At 50.4% G+C, this 23,043-nt stretch overlaps 1 protein-coding gene across 1 annotated transcript in view; it reads right to left on the bottom strand.

Moving 5' to 3' along the window:
* Positions 1-22,301, bottom strand: part of LOC121272313 (actin-like protein 6B) — a 38,764-nt gene extending 16,463 nt beyond the window's left edge. Inside the window, exons 1-7 of the mRNA XM_041178917.1 lie at positions 22,277-22,301; positions 18,658-18,734; positions 17,131-17,296; positions 14,804-14,904; positions 11,871-11,968; positions 8,697-8,791; positions 4,614-4,720 (exon numbers count right to left, since the gene is read on the bottom strand). Coding sequence (XP_041034851.1) covers positions 4,614-4,720; positions 8,697-8,791; positions 11,871-11,968; positions 14,804-14,904; positions 17,131-17,296; positions 18,658-18,734; positions 22,277-22,301 — 669 coding nt within the window. The remainder of the gene's footprint in view (positions 1-4,613; positions 4,721-8,696; positions 8,792-11,870; positions 11,969-14,803; positions 14,905-17,130; positions 17,297-18,657; positions 18,735-22,276) is intronic.
* Between the last annotated feature and the right edge of the window lie 742 nt (positions 22,302-23,043).

The following is a 23,043-nucleotide window of genomic DNA, read 5'->3' on the forward strand; positions in this document are numbered from 1 at the left end:
CGATTAGATTCCAGTCTGTAACTCACTCCCGGGTACCTGTTATTCTATATATAAACCACCCTGAACCCCTCGATTAGATTCCAGTCTGTAACTCACTTCCAGTATCTGTTATTCTATATATAAACCACCCTGAACCCCTCGATTAGATTCCAGTCTGTAACTCACTTCCAGTATCTGTTATTCTATATATAAACCACCCTGAACCCCTCGATTAGATTCCAGTCTGTAACTCACTTCCAGTATCTGTTATTCTATATATAAACCACCCTGAGCCCCTCGATTAGATTCCAGTCTGTAACTCACTTCCAGTATCTGTTATTCTATATATAAACCACCCTGAACCCCTCGATTAGATTCCAGTCTGTAACTCACTTCCAGTATCTGTTATTCTATATATAAACCACCCTGAACCCCTCGATTAGATTCTAGTCTGTAACTCACTTCCAGTATCTGTTATTCTATATATAAACCACCCCGAACCCCTCGATGATTCCAGTCTGTAACTCACTTCCAGTATCTGTTATTCTATATATAAACCATCCCGAACCCATCGATTAGATTCCAGTCTGTAACTCACTCCTGGGTATCTGTTATTCTATATATAAACCACCCTGAACCCCTCGATTAGATTCCAGTCTGTAACTCACTTCCAGTATCTGTTATTCTATATATAAACCACCCCGAACCCCTCGATTAGATTCCAGTCTGTAACTCACTTCCAGTATCTGTTATTCTATATACAAACCACCCCGAACCCATCGATTAGATTCCAGTCTGTAACTGACTTCCAGTATCTGTTATTCTATATACAAACCACCCCGAACCCATCGATTAGATTCCAGTCTGTAACTCACTTCCAGTATCTGTTATTCTATATACAAACCACCCCGAACCCATCGATTAGATTCCAGTCTGTAACTCACTCCCAGGTATCTGTTAGTCTATACATAAACCACCCGAGCCCCTCGATTAGATTCCAGTCTGTAACTCACTCCTGGGTATCTGTTATTGGATATATAAACCACCCCAAGCCCCTCGATTAGATTCCAGTCTGTAACTCATTCCCAGGTATCTGTTATTCGATATATAAAACCCCCCTGAGCTCCTTGGTTAGATTCCAGTCTGTAACTCACTCCCGGGTATCTGTTATTCTATTTATAAACCACCCCGAGACCCTCAACTAGATTCCAGCCTGTAACTCCCTCCTGGGTATCTGTTATTCTACTTATAAACCATCCCGAACCCCTCAACTAGATACCAGCCTGTAACTCACTCCCAGGTATCTGTTATTCTATTTATAAACCATCCCGAACCCCTCAACTTGATTCCAGTCTGTAACTCACTCCCGGGTATCTGTTATTCTATTTATAAACCATCCCGAACCCCTCAACTTGATTCCAGTCTGTAACTCACTCCCGGGTATCTGTTATTCTATTTATAAACCATCCCGAACCCCTCAACTTGATTCCAGTCTGTAACTCACTCCCGGGTATCGGTTATTCTATATATATAAAGCTCCCGAGCCCCTTGATTAGATTCCAGTCTGTAACTCACTCCCAGGTATCTGTTATTCTTTGTATAAACCACCCCGAACCCATCGATTAGATTCCAGTCTGTAACTCACTCCCGGGTAATTGTTATTGGATATATAAACCACCCTGAACCCCTCGATTAGATTCCAGCCTGTAACTCACTCCCGGGTATCTGTTATTCTATTTATAAACCATCCCGAACCCCTCAACTTGATTCCAGTCTGTAACTCACTCCCGGGTATCTGTTATTCTATATATATAAAGCTCCCGAGCCCCTCGATTAGATTCCAGTCTGTAACTCACTCCCAGGTATCTGTTATTCTTGGTATAAACCACCCCGAACCCATCGATCAGATTCCAGCCTGTAACTCACTCCCGGGTATCTGTTATTGGATATATAAACCACCCTGAACCCCTCGATTAGATTCCAGTCTGTAACTCACTTCCAGTATCTGTTATTCTATATACAAACCACCCCGAACCCATCGATTAGATTCCAGTCTGTAACTGACTTCCAGTATCTGTTATTCTATATACAAACCACCCCGAACCCATCGATTAGATTCCAGTCTGTAACTCACTTCCAGTATCTGTTATTCTATATACAAACCACCCCGAACCCATCGATTAGATTCCAGTCTGTAACTCACTCCCAGGTATCTGTTAGTCTATACATAAACCACCCGAGCCCCTCGATTAGATTCCAGTCTGTAACTCACTCCTGGGTATCTGTTATTGGATATATAAACCACCCCAAGCCCCTCGATTAGATTCCAGTCTGTAACTCATTCCCAGGTATCTGTTATTCGATATATAAAACCCCCCTGAGCTCCTTGGTTAGATTCCAGTCTGTAACTCACTCCCGGGTATCTGTTATTCTATTTATAAACCACCCCGAGACCCTCAACTAGATTCCAGCCTGTAACTCCCTCCTGGGTATCTGTTATTCTACTTATAAACCCTCCCGAACCCCTCAACTAGATACCAGCCTATAACTCACTCCCAGGTATCTGTTATTCTATTTATAAACCATCCCGAACCCCTCAACTTGATTCCAGTCTGTAACTCACTCCCGGGTATCTGTTATTCTATTTATAAACCATCCCGAACCCCTCAACTTGATTCCAGTCTGTAACTCACTCCCGGGTATCTGTTATTCTATTTATAAACCATCCCGAACCCCTCAACTTGATTCCAGTCTGTAACTCACTCCCGGGTATCTGTTATTCTATATATATAAAGCTCCCGAGCCCCTCGATTAGATTCCAGTCTGTAACTCACTCCCAGGTATCTGTTATTCTTTGTATAAACCACCCCGAACCCATCGATTAGATTCCAGCCTGTAACTCACTCCCGGGTAATTGTTATTGGATATATAAACCACCCTGAACCCCTCGATTAGATTCCAGTCTGTAACTCACTCCCAGGTATCTGTTATTCGATATATAAACCACCCGAACGCCTCGATTAGATTCCAGCCTGTAACTCACTCCCGGATATCTGTTATTCTATATATAAACCACCCCGAACCCCTCGATTAGATTCCAGCCTGTAACTCACTCCTGGGTATCTGTTAGTCTATATATAAACCACCCGAGCCCCTCGATTAGATTCCAGTCTGTAACTCACTCCCAGGTATCGGTTATTCTATATATAAACCACTCGAACCCCACGATTAGATTCCAGCCTGTAACTCACTCCCGGGTATCTGCTATTCTATATATAAACCACCCGAACCCCTCGATTAGATTCCAGTCTGTAACTCACTCCTGGGTATCTGTTAGTCTATATATAAAACACCTGAGCCCCTCGATTAGAGTCCAGTCTGTAACTCACTCCCGGGTATCGGTTATTCTATATATAAACTACCCTGAACCCCTCGATTAGATTCCAGTTTGTAACTCACTCTCGGGTATCTGTTATTCCTTATATAAACCACCCAAACCCCTTGATTAGATTCCAGTTTGTAACTCACTCCCAGGTATCTGTTATTCTATATATAAACCACCTGAACCCCTTGATTAGATTCCAGTTTGTAACTCACTCCCAGGTATCTGTTAGTCTATACATAAACCACCCGAGCCCCTCGATTAGATTCCAGTCTGTAACTCACTCTTGGGTATCTGTTATTGGATATATAAACCACCCCAAGCCCCTCGATTAGATTCCAGTCTGTAACTCATTCCCAGGTATCTGTTATTCGATATATAAAACCCCCCTGAGCTCCTTGGTTAGATTCCAGTCTGTAACTCACTCCCGGGTATCTGTTATTCTATTTATAAACCACCCCGAGACCCTCAACTAGATTCCAGCCTGTAACTCCCTCCTGGGTATCTGTTATTCTACTTATAAACCATCCCGAACCCCTCAACTAGATACCAGCCTGTAACTCACTCCCAGGTATCTGTTATTCTATTTATAAACCATCCCGAACCCCTCAACTTGATTCCAGTCTGTAACTCACTCCCGGGTATCTGTTATTCTATTTATAAACCATCCCGAACCCCTCAACTTGATTCCAGTCTGTAACTCACTCCCGGGTATCTGTTATTCTATATATATAAAGCTCCTGAGCCCCTCGATTAGATTCCAGTCTGTAACTCACTCCCAGGTATCTGTTATTCTTGGTATAAACCACCCCGAACCCATCGATTAGATTCCAGCCTGTAACTCACTCCCGGGTATCTGTTATTGGATATATAAACCACCCTGAACCCCTCGATTAGATTCCAGTCTGTAACTCACTCCCGGGTATCTTTTATTGGATACATAAACCACCCCAAGCCCCTCGATTAGATTCCAGTCTGTAACTCACTCCTGGGTATCTGTTATTCGATATATAAACCACCCGAACCCCTCGATTAGATTCCAGCCTGTAACTCACTCTCGGATATCTGTTATTCTATATATAAACCACCCCGAACCCCTCGATTAGATTCCTGCCTGTAACTCACTCCCGGATATCTGTTATTTGACATTTAAAACCCCCCTGAGCTCCTTGGTCAGATTCCAGTCTGTAACTCACTCCTGGGTGCTGGTTTTCCTCTAGTCCTGTGCATGGCACTTTCGTGTGCTGCATACCTTCGAGGCAATCGTGTATGGGGGAGTGATTTCCATGTTCATTTCCTGAAACAGCTCCCGGCACTGCATTGAGATGAAGTCACCGGCCAGAGGTGACTTGACAATGCCTGGAAGAAACCAAAGATGTGACACTGGCAGGATATAAAAAGAACCCATCACAGTGACTTGCACTAAACATTCACCTGTGATACCCATGCCATGTGGAGCTAGTGGTGGTTGAGGGCTGGTGCCAGTAGCCTCAGTGACCTGAATTGGGGGGTGGGGGGGGGTTTAACAATCAGTCAGGATTCCTGTCGCTAATCCAAATGCAATGACCCCCTGCTGAATGAAACCCACAGTGTCCGGGCAGAGATAGCCCCCAGTCATGTGGCTCTCGGGTAACTGTTATTCTATATATAAACTACCTCCAAACCCTTCGATTAGATTCCAGTCTGTAACTCTCTCCCGGGTATCTGTTATTCAATATATAAACCACCCCGAACCCTTCGATTAGATTCCAATCTGTAACTCACTCCCGGGTATCTGTTATTCTATATATAAACCATCCAAACCCCTCGATTAGATTCCAGTCTGTAACTCACTCCTGGGTATCTGTTATTCAATATATAAACAACCCCTAACCCTTCGATTAGATTCCAGTCTGTAACTCACTCCCGGGCATCTGCTATTCTATATATAAACCACCCCAAACCCTTCGATTAGATGCCAGTCTGTAACTCACTCCCCGGTATCTGTTATTCAATATATAAACCACCCCGAACCCTTTGATTATATTCCAGTCTGTAACCCACTCCCGGGTATCTGTTATTCTGTTTATATATAAACCCAAACCCCTCGATTAGATCCCAGTCTGTAACTCACTCCTGGGTATCACTGTGGCTCACTGGGCAAGGTGTGTTGTGCCAGCCAACTCTGGTTACGTGCACTCTGAGAGGTTTCTTGAAATATCCTGCCCCCTCACCCTTTCACAGCTAACTTCCCCCTCCCCTGCCACACATCCCCATGTCGCTTGGCGCCCCTCCCGTAATGGCGCCTGCAGTTCCCACAATCCTCGGAGCTCCCTGAACCTGCTGCATTTACCCAAGATTCAACACGTGAGATGCCCTGCACCCTCTCTGGGGGCTGAAAGAAGTGAGGATATTCCAGCTGATGTGGTACATTCCCACTGATGGTACATTCACTGAAATCAGAAATAATCTTTTGGGCTGTTCACAGCAGATTAATCATGGTTATAAAGCACTAGCTGTAGTATTGTGTCCAATTCTGGGCACCACACGGTTAGATCCAGCGCCACAGGAGAGACATGTGAACAAGGTCATCGCCCATAGAATAAAAGGGACAGTTGCAACACGGACAAGGAGTCGGCTGAGTGAAAGGAAGCAGAGAGTAGTGGTCAATGGATGGTTTTCAGACTGGAGGAAGGTTTGTAGTGGAGTTCCCCCGGGGGTCGGTGTTTGGACCCCTGCTTTCCCTGATATATACGTTAATGACCTAGACCTCGGTCTACAGGGAACAGCAAGTTTCAAAGCTGCAGATGATATGAAACTTGAAAGCATTGTGAACTGTAAGTGCAGAGCTTCTAAAGGACATAGATAAAAGCAAAACACTGCGGATGCTGGAAACCTGAAACAAAAATAAAAATAGCTGGAAAAACTCAGCAGGTCTGACAGCATCTGCGGAGAGGAACACAGTTAATGTTTCGAGTCCGAATGACTCTTCATCAGAAATGAGGAAATATAGAAATGAGGTGAAATATAAGCTGGTAGAGGGGGGTGGGACATGTAGAGCTGGATAGGGGGCCAGTGATAGGTGGAGGCAAAGAAGAGATTGCCAAAGATGTCATAGACAAAAGGACAAAGGGGTATTGACGGTGTTGATATTAGCTGAGGAATGTGCTAATGGTGACTTTAAGGATAGAAAGCAGGACGAGCAAGGTACAGATAGTTCTAGTGGGGGTGGGGTGGGGGGAAGGGATCGAAATAGGCTAAAAGGTAGAGATAAAACAATGGATGGAAATACATTTAAAAATAATGGAAATAGGTGGGAAAAGAAAAATATATTTAAAAAAAAATTATAAATTATTGGAAAAAGGGGGATCGGAAAGGGGGTGGGGATGGAGGAGAGAGTTGTTGAAATTGTTGAACTCAATACTCAGTCCAGAAGGCTGTAAAGTACCTAGTCGGAAGATGAGGTGCTGTTCCTCCAGTTTGCGTTCAAACTGGGTGACCGCTTTGTGGAACACCTTCGTCTGTCTGCAAGCATGACCCAGACCTCCCTGTCGCTTGCCATTTCAACACTCCACCCTGCTCTCAAGCCCACATGTCCATCCTTGGCTTGCTGCAATGTCCCACTCCCTTCAACCAGCTTATATTTCACCTCTCTTCTATTTTTCCTTAGTTCTGGTGAAGAGTCATACGGACTCGAAACGTTAACTGTGTCCCTCTCCGCAGATGCTGTCAGAACTGCTGAGTTTTTCCAGCTATTTTTATTTTTGTTTCGAAAGGACATAGGTTGGTGGAATGGGCAGATAGGTGGCAGATGAAGTTCAGTGCGGAGAAGTGTGAAGTGATTCATTTTGATAAGAAGAAAGCAGAGGGACAATATAAAGGGTACAATTCTAGGGGTGGAGGAGCAGAGGAATCTGGGTAAATAGGTGTATAAATCATCGAAGGTGACAGGACAGGTTGAGAGAGCGGTTAATAAAGCATGCAGCACCCTAGGCTTTCTTAATAGGGGCACAGGGTACAAGAGCAAGGAGGTTATGTTAAACTTATATAAAACACTGGTTCGGCCTCAACTGGAGTATTGTGTCCAGTTCTGGGCGCCACACTTTATGGAGGTTGTGAAAGCATCAGAGAGTGTGCAGAAAAGATTCATAGAATGGTTCCAGGGATGAGGAACTTCAGTTATGAAGACAGATTGGAGAAGTTGGGACGGTTTTCCTTGGAGAAGAGAAGGCTGAGGGGAGATTTGATTGAGGCGTTCAAAACCATGAGGGACCTGGACAGAGTAGATAAGGGAGAAAGTGTTCCCATTGGTGGAGGGATCGAGAACGAGAGGGCACAGATTTAAGGTAATTGGCAAAAGCAGCAACGGAGACACGAGGAGAAACTTTTTCACGCAGCGAGTGGTTAGAATCTGGAATGCGCTGCCTGAGAGAGTGTGGTGGAGGCAGGTTCAATCGAGACATCCGAGAGGGGTTAGGATTATTATCTGAAAAGGAAGAACGTGCAGGGTTAGGGGGCAGAAGGTGGGGGAGGAGCGGCACTAGGTGAACCGCTCATTCGGAGAGCCGGTGCAGACATGACAGGCTGAATGGCCTCCTCCTGTGCTGTAACGATGCTTTGAGTCTGTGAAAGTGGATCACTTTGCACTTCTCTGCATTCAACATCATCTGTCCCATGTTCGCCTGTCCTGACCCCTCCCCCTGGAAGGTCTAATCACCATCTTCCTCACAGTTCGCAACCCATTTTGTGTTAGTCGCACATTTTCAAATTGTGCCTCGTGCGGCCAAGTGTGACCCGCTAATAATAGATCAAGAAAAGCTGGAAGCGACAGGGAGTAATGCTTTCTCTCTGCAGCGGGCGATTAGGATGTGGAGCGAAGGACAGTAGGCAGCTTTCAAAATGGAATTGGGTAAATACTTGAAGCGGGGAGAAAGAAATTGGTGGGATATGGGGAAAGGCCAGGGGGTGGTGGGGAGGGGAGTGGGGAGGGGAGCGGGGAGGCGGGTGGGTTGCGGGGGGGGTTGTGGATTGCTCTGCGAAGGAGCCGGCGGAGACGCGATGGGCTGAACGGCTTCCTTCTGTGCTCCATTCTACCCTGCGCTCCTACGGCTGTGGGGTACTCTGGGGCGGGTGTACGAGGTGTGGGGGGGGGGGTGGGGTTTGGCACTTGGACAGGGGGCGGCTGTGGAGGGCCGATGGAATGGGTACCTCAGCCGGAGGCAAAGACAGGAGGGGGGGGGGAGAGACCCTCGGAATGGGGTTGGCGGGGGAGGGGAGGGGGGGGGGGGCGGTAAATAGCGAGCAAACTTGCCGACGTCAACAAAAAAAAAAATGAAATGAAATAAAGGCTTCCCACCTTGCTGGAGGACGTAACCATCATGCACCGGGATGGCAGTGGTGTGAGTCGCGCCACTGTCCAGGACGAGACCTGTCGACCTCCCATTGGCGAAGCTGCACAGTGGGGCGGGGAGGGGTGGTCAAGGAGAGATTCTGGAGCGTACATGGAAACAGTGGGCAAAGGCGGGGGGGGCGTTGGGGGGGGCGGGGGGGGGGGTGGGGGGGGAGAGGGGGTATGGGGTGGGGGATGGGGAAGTCCACGAATTCACCAAGAAGCCAGCCACCACGGGTTGAGGGGGGACGGTGGCGCCGCGGCTATACCTCCGCACTGGTGACCCACCAGGTCAGGCCCACGCTCTAGGGTCGCGGGTTCAAATCCCACCCACGTGGACTTTAAATTCAGTTCTTAAAATCTGGGATTCCAAAAGCCGGCCTCGGTCACGGTCGCCATGACAACCGTCATCGATGGCTGTAAAGGCCCCCGTCTGGTGCACTAACCCCCCCACCCCCACCTTTGAGGGAGGGAAATGGGCCGTCTTTACCCGGTCCGGCCCACACGTGGCTCCAGACCCAATTCTGGTTGACTCTTGACTGCCCCTCGGGAATGGCCGAGCGAGCCCACTCAGTTAAAGGGGGCAATTAGGGACAGGCAACAAATGCTGGCTTGGCCCACGTCCCGTGAAGGAATCAGTTGGGAGAAAAGAGCGCCAAAGCGCTTCACGGATGAGCCCTTAAGCCGAGACCCATCCCCCCCCCCGCCTCGCCTTGCCTCGCCCCCGCTGTCGGCCCTTTCAGCTGGATGTTAAAGATCCTGCGGCCACGAGCTCCCCCCCCCCCCACCCCCCCCCCACCAACCCCCCCAAAACCCCACCGTCCAGGGCCAATGCTCATCCCTTAACCGTCACCGCTGGGACACGGATGACCTGGTCATTTGTCACGCTGCTTTTCTTTGCGGGATCTTGCTGTGCACGAGCTGGCTGCCGCCCTCCCGATGTGGCGATGGTCCGCTCGCCCCAGTCGTGGCTGTTCGGCTTCGAAACGCTTTGGGCGAATGAAAGGAAGGCCTGCATTTCCATAGCGCCTGTCACAAGGCGAGGCCGTCCCAAAGCGCTTTGCAGCCAATGGAGGTACTTTCTGAAGCGCGGCCCCTCTTCTGACGTAGGAAACGCAGCAGCCGACGTGCGCACAGCAAGCTCCCACAAGCAGCAGTGTGATAATGATCAGGTAATCTGCTTGAGCAAAGTTCGTTGAAGGATAAATATTGGGCCTCCCCGGCTCTTCTTCCAATAGCGGGCGAAGAGAGAGAGCAGACGGGGCCTCGGTCTATCGTCTCCATGAGAAATGGCACCTCCGACAGTGCAGCATTCCTTCAGTGCTGGCACCGGGACAGTCGGCCTCGATTATGTCCTCTGGAGTGGGACTCAAACCCACAACCTTCTGACTCTGAGGCGAGAGTATCAAAAACAAAAATGGGTTGGAATAGACAGAGCAGCACAAGAGGAACTCAGCTGCCTTCTGTGGTGAGAAACCCGTGAGCACTACCATCTAGAAGGACAAGGGCAGCAGACACATGGGAACACCACCACTGGAAGTTCCCCTCCAAGCCACTCACCATCCTGACTTGGAAATATATCGGCCGTTCCTTTACTGTTGCTGGGTCAAAATCCTGGAACTCCCTCCCTAACAGCACTGTGGGTGTACCTACACCACAGGGACTGCAGCGGCTCAAGAAGGCAGCTCACCACCACCTTCTCAAGGGATGGGCAATAAATGCTGGGCCCAGCCAGAGACGCCCACATCCCCTGAGCAACTAGCTGGTCTTGGGGATGATGATGGAAATCCTACATTCCTTTCATCTTTGACAGATAAATTAACCCTTTACAGGAATAAACATCCACCATTAAAACTAAAGTGTGGAAGATTCCACACGAGCATAGGTGAGGTCCCCTTGTGACTGGAAGAGGATCAGTTTGCCTTTGGTTGCTGGCTGGATTGCTAATTGGGGTGCGCAGCTGGGATTGCATACCAGCCGAGAGTGCGCAGCCGGGCTCGCTTTCCAGCCGGGAGTGCGCAATCAGGAATATGTTTCAGCCAGGAGCGCACAGCTGGGCTCATGTTCCAGCCAGAAGCGCACAGCCAGGGTTGCGTTCCAGCTGGGAGTGCGCTGCCAGGATTGCATTTCAGCCAGGAGCACGCAATCAGGATTGCGTTTCAGCCAGGAGCACGCAGTCAGATCGCGTTTCAGCTGGAGCATACAGTTGGGGTCACATTCCAGCCGGCAGCACGCAGCCGGGGTTGCGTTCCAGCCGGGAGCACGCAGCCAGGGTTGCGTTTCAGCTGGGAGTGCGCAGCCAGGTGCGCACGGCCAGGTTTGCGTTTCAGCCAGGAGCGCACGGTCAGGTTTGCGTTTCAGCCAGGAGCGCACGGTCAGGTTTGCGTTTCAGCCAGGAGCGCACGGTCAGGTTTGCGTTTCAGCCAGGAGCGCAGGTCAGGTTTGCGTTTCAGCCAGGAGCGCGCAACTGGGCTCATGTTCCAGCCAGGAGCACGCAGCCAGGGTTGCGTTCCAGCTGGGAGTGCACAGCCAGGAGCGCACGGTCAGGATTGCATTTCAGCCAGGAGCGCACGGTCAGGATTGCAGTTCAGCCAGGACCATACAGCCGGGGTCACATTCCAGCCGGCAGTGAGCAGCCGGGGTTGCGTTCCAGCTGGGAGTGCGTTTCTGCCAGGAGCGCGCAGTCAGGGTTGCGTTTCTGCCAGGAGCGCACAGTCAGGATGCGTTTCTGCCAGGAGCGCGCAGTCAGGATTGCGTTTCTGCCAGGAGCGCGCAGTCAGGGTTGCGTTTCTGCCAGGAGCGCGCAGTCATGATTGCGTTTCTGCCAGGAGCGCGCAGTCAGGATTGCGTTTCTGCCAGGAGCGTGCAGTCAGGGTTGCGTTTCTGCCAGGAGCGCGCAGTCAGGGTTGCGTTTCTGCCAGGAGCGCGCAGTCAGGATTGCGGTTCTGCCAGGAGCGCGCAGTCAGGATTGCATTTCTGCCAGGAGCGCGCAGTCAGGATTGCGTTTCTGCCAGGAGTGCGCAGTCAGGATTGCGTTTCTGCCAGGAGTGCGCAGTGAGGTGAGTTTGCAGACTGGGGCCGAGGCGGGCTCGTTTCCATCCCGGGAGCGGGGCACTCGTTTCTGTGGGGTTTGAAGGATACGCGGTGAGCACGGCGGTCTTGCAGAGGAAGAAGGCAGGAATGTTGTAGTGTTCGAACATCAGCTCGGTCAGCTTCTCCCGCTTGGCCCTCGTGTTCCACTGAAACAGAGGAAAACCCCACGTGAGGCAAAGGTCCCAACAAAACCAACAACAACGTGCATTCATATAGCCACTTTAACATGATAAAACCACCCCTCCCTCCCTCCGCCAAGGTGCTTCACAAGAGAGTGGTGTCCAGACAAAATATTAGGGCAGGTGGACCAAATTCTTGGTCAAAGAGACAGGTTTAAGGAGGAGAGAGAGCGAGAGAGAGAGAGAGAGAGACAGGGGCGGAGAGGTTTAGAGGGGGTAATTCCGGAGCTTAGGGCCCAGGCAGCTGAAGGCACGGCCGCCCATAATGGAATCCTTAGAACGAGGATTAGGCCAGAATTCCAGGAGCGCAGAGACTGTGGGGTGTTGTGGGGCTGGATAGGGAGGGGGAGGGATTTGAACACAAGGATGAGAATTTGAAAATGAGGGCGTCGCCCGATCAGAAGGTCAGTGAGTATTGTGGGGGGCCAGCGGGGGAGGGGGCGGTGGTGGAGGGTGACGGGGGAGGGTGGGTGATGGGCGAACGGGACTCGGTGTGAGTTGGGAGACAGGGCAGCAGAGTTTTGGATGAGGACCGGTTCACGGAGGCTGGAAGTTCAGGAGGCCGGGCAGGTGAGAGTCTGAACAGTCGAGTCTAAATTTCACCAGTGGGACCCTGGTCAGAGCCCCGAGTGAAAGGAAAAGGTCAATGCCGTCGGTGTCAAGCTAATTCAGGTTTTGCACTGGACTTTGTACTGAAGCGACCTTTCACCTCCTCAGGACAACCCAGGCTGTGCTGTTGCCTATGGAGCCAGTTAGGAAGCTGACTCCTCCTCCTAGGGGCCTAGGCCTGGTCCCTGTACAGAATGAAGAAACTAGTAACACTTCTACAGTGTCTCTCTCATCCACAGGGTGTCTCAAAGTCATCGACAACTTCCAAAGTGCTTTTTAAAAAATTCTTTCACAGGATGTGCACATCGCTGGCTGGGCCAGTGTTTATTGCCCATCCCTAATTGCCCCTTGAGGAGGTGGTGGTGAGCCGCCTTCTTGAACCGCTGCAGTCCATGTGGTGTAGGTACACCCATCGTGCTGTTAGGGAGGGAGTTCCAGGATTTTGACCCAGCAACAGTGAAGGAACGGCCGATATATTTCCAAGTCAGGGTGGTGAGTGACTTGGAGGGGAACTTCCAGCTGGTGGTGTTCCCATGTGTCTGCTGCCCTTGTCCTTCTAGATGGTAGTGGTCATGGGTTTGGAAGGTGCTGTCGAAGAAGCCTTGGTGATTGTCTGCAGTGCATCTTGTAGATGGTACACACACTGCTGCTACTGTGCGTCGGTGGTGGAGGGAGTGAATGTTTGTGGATGTGGTGCCGATCAAGCGGGGCTGCTTTGTCCTGGACGGTGTCGAGCTTCTTGAGTGTTGTGGGAGCCGCACTCATCCAGGCAAGTGGAGAATATTCCATCACACTCCTGACTTGGGCCTTGTAGATGGTGGACAGGCTTCGGGGAGTCAGGAGGTGAGTTACTCACCGCAGGATTCCCAACCTCTGACCTGCTCTTGTAGCCACAGTATTTATATGGCTGGTCCAGTTCAATTTCTGGTCAATGGTAACCCCCAGGATGTTGATAGTGGGGGATTCAGTGATGGTCGTGCCCTTGAAAATCAAGGGGCGTTGGTTACATTCTCTCTTGTTGGAGATGGTCATTGCCTGACACTTGTGTGGCGCGAATGTTACTTGTCACTTATCAGCCCAAGGCTGAACGTTGTCCAGGTCTTGCTGCATATGTTGTAACATAGGGCAATGATGCAGCCAATATATGCAGAGCAAGATCCCATGGATAGCAATGAGATGAATGGCCAGTTCGTAGATTTTCGGTGGAGGTGACTGAGGAAGGAATGCTGAGCTGGACAAAGAGCAGCCGCGGGAATGGTCAGGCCCACCTGGGAGAGCAGATGGTGTCCCTCAGTTGATGCCTCGTCCGAAAGACGGCACCTCCGATGGGGAAGCACTCCCTCCGGAGCAGCACAGGAAGTGCTGGCCCCGATTTCCTGCCCCAGCATCTGGAGTGAGGTGTCAGGCCTCCTGCTGACAGAGTCGACTGCTTCACGGAGCTTGGTGTGAGCAGTCTGTAGAAAGAGTTGTGGGTTTTTGTGCAGGAGGGATGGTCCCGAGGTCGGGGAGTAATTATGTTGCTGCCTGTTTGAGGGGAACTTTGTGCTTTAAGAATGAGGGTTCACAGTATTGGGAATGGACTAATTCATATTTCATGTACCCAAGGCAGGTACAACACAGGGTTAGATACAGAGTAAAGCTCTCTCTACACTGTTCCCATCAAACACTCCCAGGACAGGTACAGCATGGGGTTAGATACAGAGTAAAGCTCCCTCTACACTGTCCCCATCAAACACTCCCAGGACAGGTACAGCACGGGGTTAGATGCAGAGTAAAGTTCCCTCTACACTGTCCCCATCAATCACTCCCAGGACAGGTACAGCACGGGGTTAGATACAGAGTAAAGCTCCCTCTACACTGTCCCCATCAAACACTCCCAGGACAGGTACAGCATGGGGTTAGATACAGAGTAAAGCTCCCCCTACACTGTCCCTGTCAAACACTCCCAGGACAGGTACAGCACGGGGTTAGATACAGAGTAAAACTCCCTCTACACTGTCCCCATCAAACACTCCCAGGGCAGGTACAGCATGGGGTTAGATACAGAGTAAAGCTCCCTCTAAACTGTCTCCATCAAACGCTCCCAGGGCAGGTACAGCACGGGGTTAGATACAGAGTAAATCTGTGGCCTGTCCAAGTTGTGTCACCACTTTGTTGCAGTTCTCAGTCCCCGAGTTTCGGCGTTCTGCTCACCGGTGCCTCCGACATGAGAACAGGGTGCAGGTTTGGCTCAGACTTGATGTGCTTAGAGTAGGTATGATCCAAAATCGCCTGGAAGCAATCCCAGTCCTCAACTGTAGGGGAATAATACAAGAGAAAGGACAGTGTAAGCACAGTGATGTGGTCAGGAGAGAGGGAGAAACAGAGACAGAGAGAGGGAGAAACAGGAGAACAAGGAGGAGGGACAGAAAATCAGAAAAAGGCCGGATGAGAGAGAGAGAAGGAAAGAAAAACAGATGAAGAAAAAGAGACAAGGAGGAGAGAAGAAGAGAGTGAGGAAGGGAGAGAGAGTGAGGAAGGGAGAAAGAGGGAGAGAGAGAGAGGGAGGAAGGAAGGGAGAGACAAAGAGGAAGAGAGAGGGTAGAAGAAAAGAGAAAGAGAAAAAAAGAGAGAAAGGGAAAGAGATAGTGGGGAAGAAAGAGAGAGGCAAAGAGAGAAAGGAGGAGAGAGCTGGAAGAGAAAGGGAGAGAGAGACAAAGGATCAAGAGGAGTGATTAAAGTAAGCTATAAACAAACCGAGAGAGGAAAGAGTGCGGAGTGAAATGCACAGAAAACAATGCTGGAAATAATGCAGGGACTGACAGAAAAGACAGAGATAGCTAGGACAGATAGAACGATAGAGCGCAGAATGATAGAGCGCAGAATGACAGAGCGCAGAACGATAGAGCGCAGAATGACAGAGCGCAGAACGATAGAGCGCAGAACGAGAGCATAGGGAGAGGTTTGCAAGAAGCAAGCACACAAAAAGGCAATTAAACTCTGACTAACCTCTGCCAGTATTTACTTAACTGCAAGTTAGCCTTTGTGGCCTTAAAGGGGGACACAGCCTCATTTTAACAGCAGAATATTACTTTGAGCTTTATATGGTATCAAGTTCCCTCCCTTTAAACCTCAAAGGCACTGCGAAGCACTTTAATCAGTAATCTTCAATAGGCAGCTGCATAAATACCTGGGGAGGCAAAATTAACAGGGTTATGGGGAAGCAGTGGGGGCTGGCCCAGACATGATGGGTCAAATGGCCTCCTTCTGTGCTGTATGTTTCTACGTATCATCCAACTATGAACAACAAGGGAAATCTGCTGGTATTCGGTTTTCAGTATTGGGTGTGTTTGTGATGTATGTTATACGTACATTAAGTTCAAGTGAGAATTGGATCTGTTTCTCAAGGGGTTGGAGGTCACCTACGGTGGTCTCTGGATTAATTCTGATTGTCAAAGTGGGTGGGGGGGTCAGAGAGGAATTTTGCAGATAGACTTTCCCCTAGAAATGTTTGTTATTGCCAAGGGAACTGGAGTACAAGAATAGAGTTGCTAAAGTTGTTCCAGCGTTTTGGTGAGACCACATCTCTAGTACTGTGTGCAGTTTTGGTCTCCACATTTAAGAAAGGATATATTTGCATTGGGGGCGGTACAGTGAAGGTTCACCAGATTGGTCCCTGGGATGAGGGGGTTGTCCTACGATGAGAGGCTGAGTGAATTGGGTTTATATTCTCTGGAGTTTAGAAGAATGAGAGGCGATCTCATTGAAACCTACACGATTCTGAAGGGGTTTTGATGGCGTGGACACTGAGAGATTGTTTCCGCTGGTCGGGGGAGTCTAAAACACGGGGGCACAGTCTCAGGACAAGGGGGCCGATCATTTAGGAATGAGTTGTGGAGAAACTTCTTCACTCGAAGGGTTGTGAATCTTTGGAATTCTGCACCCCAGAGGGTTGTGGATGCTCCAGCATTGAATACATTTCAGGCCGGGATAGACAGGTTTTTGGTCTTTCAGGGAATTAAGGGATATGGGGAACGGGCAGGAAAGTGGAGTCGAAGTCCAAGATCAGCCATGGTCGTACTGAATGGCGGAGCAGGCTCGACAGGCTGAGCGGCCTACTCCTGTTTCCTGCGTTGTTAACCTGGATCTTCAGCATTCCCCAGAGGCAACATGTCCATCTGATGGGGCAGGGAGTGTCTGAATCGTATAGGCCTGAAAGTCCCTCCCTCTATTCCTCACAGTATTATCATTGCTGAAAACTCCAAATTCTCAAAGCAGGGGGGCTTGGGTGGGGTTAGGGTCAAAAGCTGCGATGGCCTCCCTAGAGGAATAGCTGGCTGACACTCAAGCAGTGGGGCTCACCCCCTGGCCAAGGGCTTCTTCAATCGAGTGCTGGAGTGCTCCTGCAAGACGTCGCCCATCAGGGAGAGGGTGCCTTCAGGGGAGGGGCTGGAGGAGAAGGGGAGCATGTTAAAAGTAGCCGAGCCTATGGCTTCCACCCTCCCTTCCTCTCCCCTCCCCTCCCCCAGTCAGTCACTCACTCATTGCGTTCTTCAGAGGGGAGATGACCTCCACGCCCTCCCTAGGGACGTGCAACGAGTTGGTGTCAATGTAGTACGTCTTTCCCGACTTGGTATCCTTCTCACCATCAATCTCCATAGCTGCCTCGTCGTGGTTAATGAGCCCCACGGTGGTTGGGAAATCAGCCTGGAGAACAAAAGATCAAAAGAAAAATGGAAGGAATGAAGAAGCTCACTTGAGTCTCACTTCCCAAGGGCATTTGTTCACCAGCTTTAATGTAAAGGGTGTACCACAGGGTGTACAACACTCAAGACACTCAGCGTGGAAGGGATGGGTTGGGAGAGAACTGAGGGGGAACAGCAAGCTGGGTGTTAATGCATGGGTTCCTGAAGAAACAGAGAGAGAAATGGAAAGGCTTAAGGAGGGAATTCCAGTGAGATACCCAGAGTAAGACACACAGAGTAAGGCTTCCACTACAATGTCCCCATCAAACATTCCCAGGACAGGTACAGCACGGGGTTAGATACAGAATAAAGCTTCCACTACACTGTCCCCATCAAACACTCCCAGGACAGGTACAGCACGGGGTTAGATACAGAGTAAAGCTGCCTTTACACTGTCCCCATCGAACACTCCCAGGGCAGGTACAGCACGGGGTTAGATACAGAGTAAAGCTCCCTCTACACTGTCCCCATCAAACACTCCCAGGACAGGTACAGCATGGGGGGAGATACAGAGCAAAGCTCCCTCCACACTGTCCACATCAAACACTACTGGGCAGATGGGTTAGATGCGGATCTAAGGTCTCCTTCTCTCTGGAATAAATGTTCCTCCCACAATCCCCAATCTCAGAAGCTTTCTCTCTGATGCACCAGTCAGGAATTTCCTAATTCCTCAGTCCCTTGTGGGTGACTGGACACTGAATGTGGGCTGTTCGGTGATACTGACCCTCTTCCGCAGGGAGAGCTCCTTACCTGGACTGACCAAATGGTACCAGCGCCATGTGCTGGCTTTGGCCGAGCCTCTCTGGCCTCCCTGTAGTAGGCCGAAATGCAGAACCGGGCTTGAAGGGTCCCCAGACCCCAGAGTGAAGGGCACCGCCCAGGCTGGAAAGATTGGTGGAGAATGTGAGGGAAATCCAGAAATAATGACCGGGGGTGGGGGACACCAAGCGAGGGGGGGGTTAGAGACGTGTAGCTTATAACAAGTCACAGAAATTTAGGGCACAGATGGGGGCCATTCAGCCTATCACATCTGTGCCAGCAAGTCTGAGCCTAATCCCACTTTCTAGCTCTTGGTCCGTAGCCCTTGTTGGATCCCTAGAATTTTCCAGCCCTGCCAACATCCTCTGTAAATCTCCTCTGTACCCTCTCTAGTTTGATCACAAGGAAGGGGGGTGGGGGGGGATCTAGAGAGCTGACAGGCTGTGGTAGAGAGAGATAGAGAGAGACAGGCGGCTGGGGAGAGGGGGGAGCTGGGTGCTGCTCAGGTATATTAGCGCGAGAAGAGGCAGAAGGGCAAGGTGGCGCCATCACCCAATACCCTACCTTGGGGCAATCCTCTCCGGCATAACCAGCCCTCACGGTATACGAGCCAATGTCAAACACAAGAGCTCCCACCTCATCTGATGGAGAGAGAAGACACAGTTAGCAGGATCGTCTGGAGACAATAACAGGACACACGGCACCGGTTAACGGTACGGACGCTAACGGGACACACGGCACCGGTTAACGGTACGGACGCTAACGGGACACACGGCACCGGTTAACGGTACGGACGCTAACGGGACACACGGCACCGGTTAACGGTACGGACGCTAACGGGACACACGGCACCGGTTAACGGTACGGACGCTAACGGGACACACGGCACCGGTTAACGGTACGGACGCTAACGGGACACACGGCACCGGTTAACGGTACGGACGCTAACGGGACACACGGCACCGGTTAACGGTACGGACGCTAGCAGGACACACGGCACCGGTTAACGGTACAGACGCTAACGGGACACACGGCACCGGTTAACGGTACGGACGCTAGCAGGATACACGGCACCGGTTAACGGTACAGACGCTAACGGGACACACGGCACCGGTTAACGGTACGGACGCTAACGGGACACACGGCACCGGTTAATGGTACGGACGCTAACGGGACACACGGCACCGGTTAACGGTACGGACGCTAACGGGACACACGGCACCGGTTAACGGTACGGACGCTAACAAGACTCATGGGCACCGGTTAACGGTACAGACGCTAGCAGGACACACAGCACTGATTTATGGTGCTTTAAGCATCTGGTGCCAGTAGGCACTATGTAAATCATGAGCTACACGTCTGTGACTCCCTCCTCTTTGAGCACCATCCTCCCCTCTTGGAAAAGCAGATTTATTTTATATTGCACTCAATGATTAAAGAAACAGTTGGATCAAAGTGCCACAGAAAAGTCGAAGAGGAATAAAACCATATGGACTTTTGGCATTGACCAAGGCACCAGAAACAACAACGGCAAACTCAGCCCAGTCGACCCTGCAAAGTCCTCCTCACTAACATCTGGGAGCTTGTACCAAAATTGGGAGAGCTGTCTCACAGACTAGGCAAGCAACAGCCTGACATAGTCATCCTCACGGATTCATACCTTACAGATAATGTCCCAGACACCACCATCTCCATCCCTGGGTATGTCCTGTCCCACCGGCAGGACAGACCCAGCAGAGGTGGGGACACAGTGGTGTACAGTCGGGAGGGAGTTGCCCTGGGAGTCCTCAACATCGACTCCGGACCCCATGAAGCCTCATGGCATCAGGTCAAACATGGGCAAGGAAACCTCCTGCTGATTACCACGTACCGCCCTCCCTCAGCTGATGAATCAGTGCTTCCTCCATGTTGAACATCACTTGGAGGAAGCACTGAGGGTGGCAAGGGCACAGAATGAACTCTGGGTGGGGGATTTCAATGTCCATCACCAAGATTGGCTCGGTAGCACCAGTACTGACCGAGCTGGCCGAGTCCTAAAGGACATAGCTGCTAGACTGGGTGAGGGAAAAACCTACTTGACCCCACCCATCAACCGCCACAGATGCATCTGTCCATGACAGTGTCGGTAGGAGTGACCACCACACAGTCATTGTGGAGACGAAGTCCCATCTTCACATAGAGGATACCCTCCATCGTGTTGTGTGTCATTACCACTATGCTAAATGGGGTAGATTTCAAACAGATTTAACAACTCAAGACTGGGCATCCATGCTGTGGGCCATCAGCAGAAGCAGCAGAATTGTACTCGAACATAATCTGTAAACTCATGGCCCAGCATATCCCCACTCTACCATTACCATCAAGCCAGGGGATCAACTCTGGTTCAATGAAGAGTGCAGGAGGGCATGCCTAAAAATGACATGCCAGCTTGGTGAAGCTACAACACAGGACAATGTGCATGCTGAACAGCGCAAGCAGCAAGTGATAGACAGAGCTAAGTGATCCCACAACCAATGGATCAGATCTAAGCTCTGCAGTCCTGCCACATCCAGTCGTGAATGGTGCTGGACAATTAAACAACTCACTGGAGGAGGAGGCTCCCAAATATCCCCATCCTCAATGAAGGCGGAGTCCAATACATAGGTGCAAAAGATAAGGCTAAAGCATCTGCAACCATCTTCAGCCATAAGTACTGAGTGGATGATCCATCTCAGCCTCCTCCGGAGGTCCCCAGCATCACAGTTGCCAGTCTTTATCTAATTCGATTCACTCCACACGATATGGAGGAATGGCTGAAGGCACTGGATACTGCAAAGGCTATGGGCCCTGACAACATCCCAGCAATAGTACTGAAGACTTGTGCTCCATAACTAGTCACATCCTTAGCCAAGCTGTTCCAGTGCAGCTACAACACTGGCAACTACCTAACAATGTGGAAAATTGCCCAGGTATGTCCTGCCCCCAAAAAGCAGGACAAATTCAACCCAGCCATTGGGCTCCCTATCAGTCTACTCTCGATCATTCAGACGGAAGGGGTTGTCGATAGTGCTATCAACTGTGGCAAAACATCCGTACTTTTATATTCCAGCCCCCTTGCAATAAATTTGCCTTGCACTGATCAAACAGCGACTGGTGCTGAATCAACTGGTCATTTCAAGTCTGAGATTGGTAGAATTTTGTTCTCCAAAGTTATGGATATGTGGAGTTAGGTCGCAGATCAGCCACCGTTTCCAGTCCCGAAATTCCCGCCTCAGGTGCGCTGACCTCTTGCTGCTCCATCAGATTTTCCGCTCTGCGGTGAGCTGGGCCGGAACGAATCCAATACGACTGTTCATCAGAACGGAAGAGGAGTCACACGGCCTCATAACGTTAACTCTCCTTCTCCCTCCGCAGACGCTGCAGGGCCTGCTGAGTTTTCCCAGCACTTTCTGGTTTCATTTCCGATCTGCAGCACCCGCGGGATTTTTTTGCTTTAAATTTGGTCATTCACCCAAGCCATTTTAATTCAGGAACAGGGTCGAAGGGCTGAATGGCCTCCTCCCATTCCTGTGAATGGCCCTCTTTTGGAATGCCAGCAGAGACTCGAAGGGCTGAATGGCCAATTCCATTCCATTCCTATGAATGGACCTCTTTCGGAATGCCAGCATGGACTCGAGGGGCCGAATGGCCTCCTCCCATCCCTGTGAATGGCCCCCTCTTTATTCCGAATGCCAGCACGGGCTCGAGGGGCTGAATGGCCTCCTATCCGGGCAGCAAGTCAGTGATTCCCAGACCCCTGAGCCCTGGAACCTGACCAAAGAGCTCCCCAATGCCAACACGAAAGGCCCCCTTTGTACTTCAATTTAAAAGAGAGAGAGAAAAAAAAAACCCTTGATATGACCCAACACAGGCAAACACATTGTCAAGGGCAGTCACACAATAGCGAGGCACGAAGGGAGAGACACCCCCCTCCCCCTCAAAGCCCATTCAGCTCCCCCCCCCCCGAGGAGCAGCATCATCAGCCGAGTCGCAAACATTTCAACTGCACAACCCTAAAGAGCCCGGACCGGCCTCTTAAAGCGAGCTGGCACTGGACCCTTCCCAGTGAATATTCCCTTCACGTCAATGTCACGCCGGACCGACATTTGCAGAAAATGGAATGGAATGGAATGAAATTCAGGCTGGATCGCCGCTTTGCCTTTACCTCCTCCATACACCCCGCCGCTCATCGCTGCCAAATGCTCTTTATACAGAGAGAGAGAGAGAGACAGACAGAGACAGGGACAGAAAATATATCCTGGCAGCTGCTTTTGATGTCGATTTACTTTTCAGGTCGAAATAAAACGTGCAGACAGGCAAAAATATATATTACAGTGGGGAGATGGGGGTGGTGGGGGGGGTGTGCAGAAAGAAATGCTGTGCCCTGCCTCTCACAGCCTCACTCAGCTCCTCCCTGAGACTGCAACAGACCAACTCTGCAGAATGCAGAGAAATATTAAAGGGGCAGCGATCAGGATCTCGCTGTCCCATTATTGCCCAGGAAATGTCTGGCCAGCTGGATGGAGCACAGAGAGGTGGTGGTGGATGGTGGGTGGGTGGTGATGGGCAGTGCCTATATAGTCCCAGCTTGACCACAACTAACTCAGCCCTTTAGTGCCTGCTGTTCAAAACACCAAGAAATTAAAGTGAACGAAAACAGAATTGCCTGGAAAAACTCAGCAGGTGTGGCAGCATCGGCGGAGAAGAAAAGAGTTGACGTTTCGAGTCCTCATGACCCTTCGACAGAACTGAGTGAATCCAAGGAGGGGGGTGAAATATAAGCTGGTTTAAGGTGGGGGGTGGGGGGGGGGTTAAAGTGGTTTGGAATATTAAAGGCTGACTGGACCAGCCTTTATTGCCCATCCCTAACTGCCCTGGTTCAGAGAGGGGGCATTTAAGAGCCAACCACATTGCTGTGGGTCACATGTAGGT

This window comes from Carcharodon carcharias, chromosome 33 (assembly GCF_017639515.1).
Source record: "Carcharodon carcharias isolate sCarCar2 chromosome 33, sCarCar2.pri, whole genome shotgun sequence".
Taxonomy (NCBI): Eukaryota; Metazoa; Chordata; class Chondrichthyes; order Lamniformes; family Lamnidae; genus Carcharodon; species Carcharodon carcharias.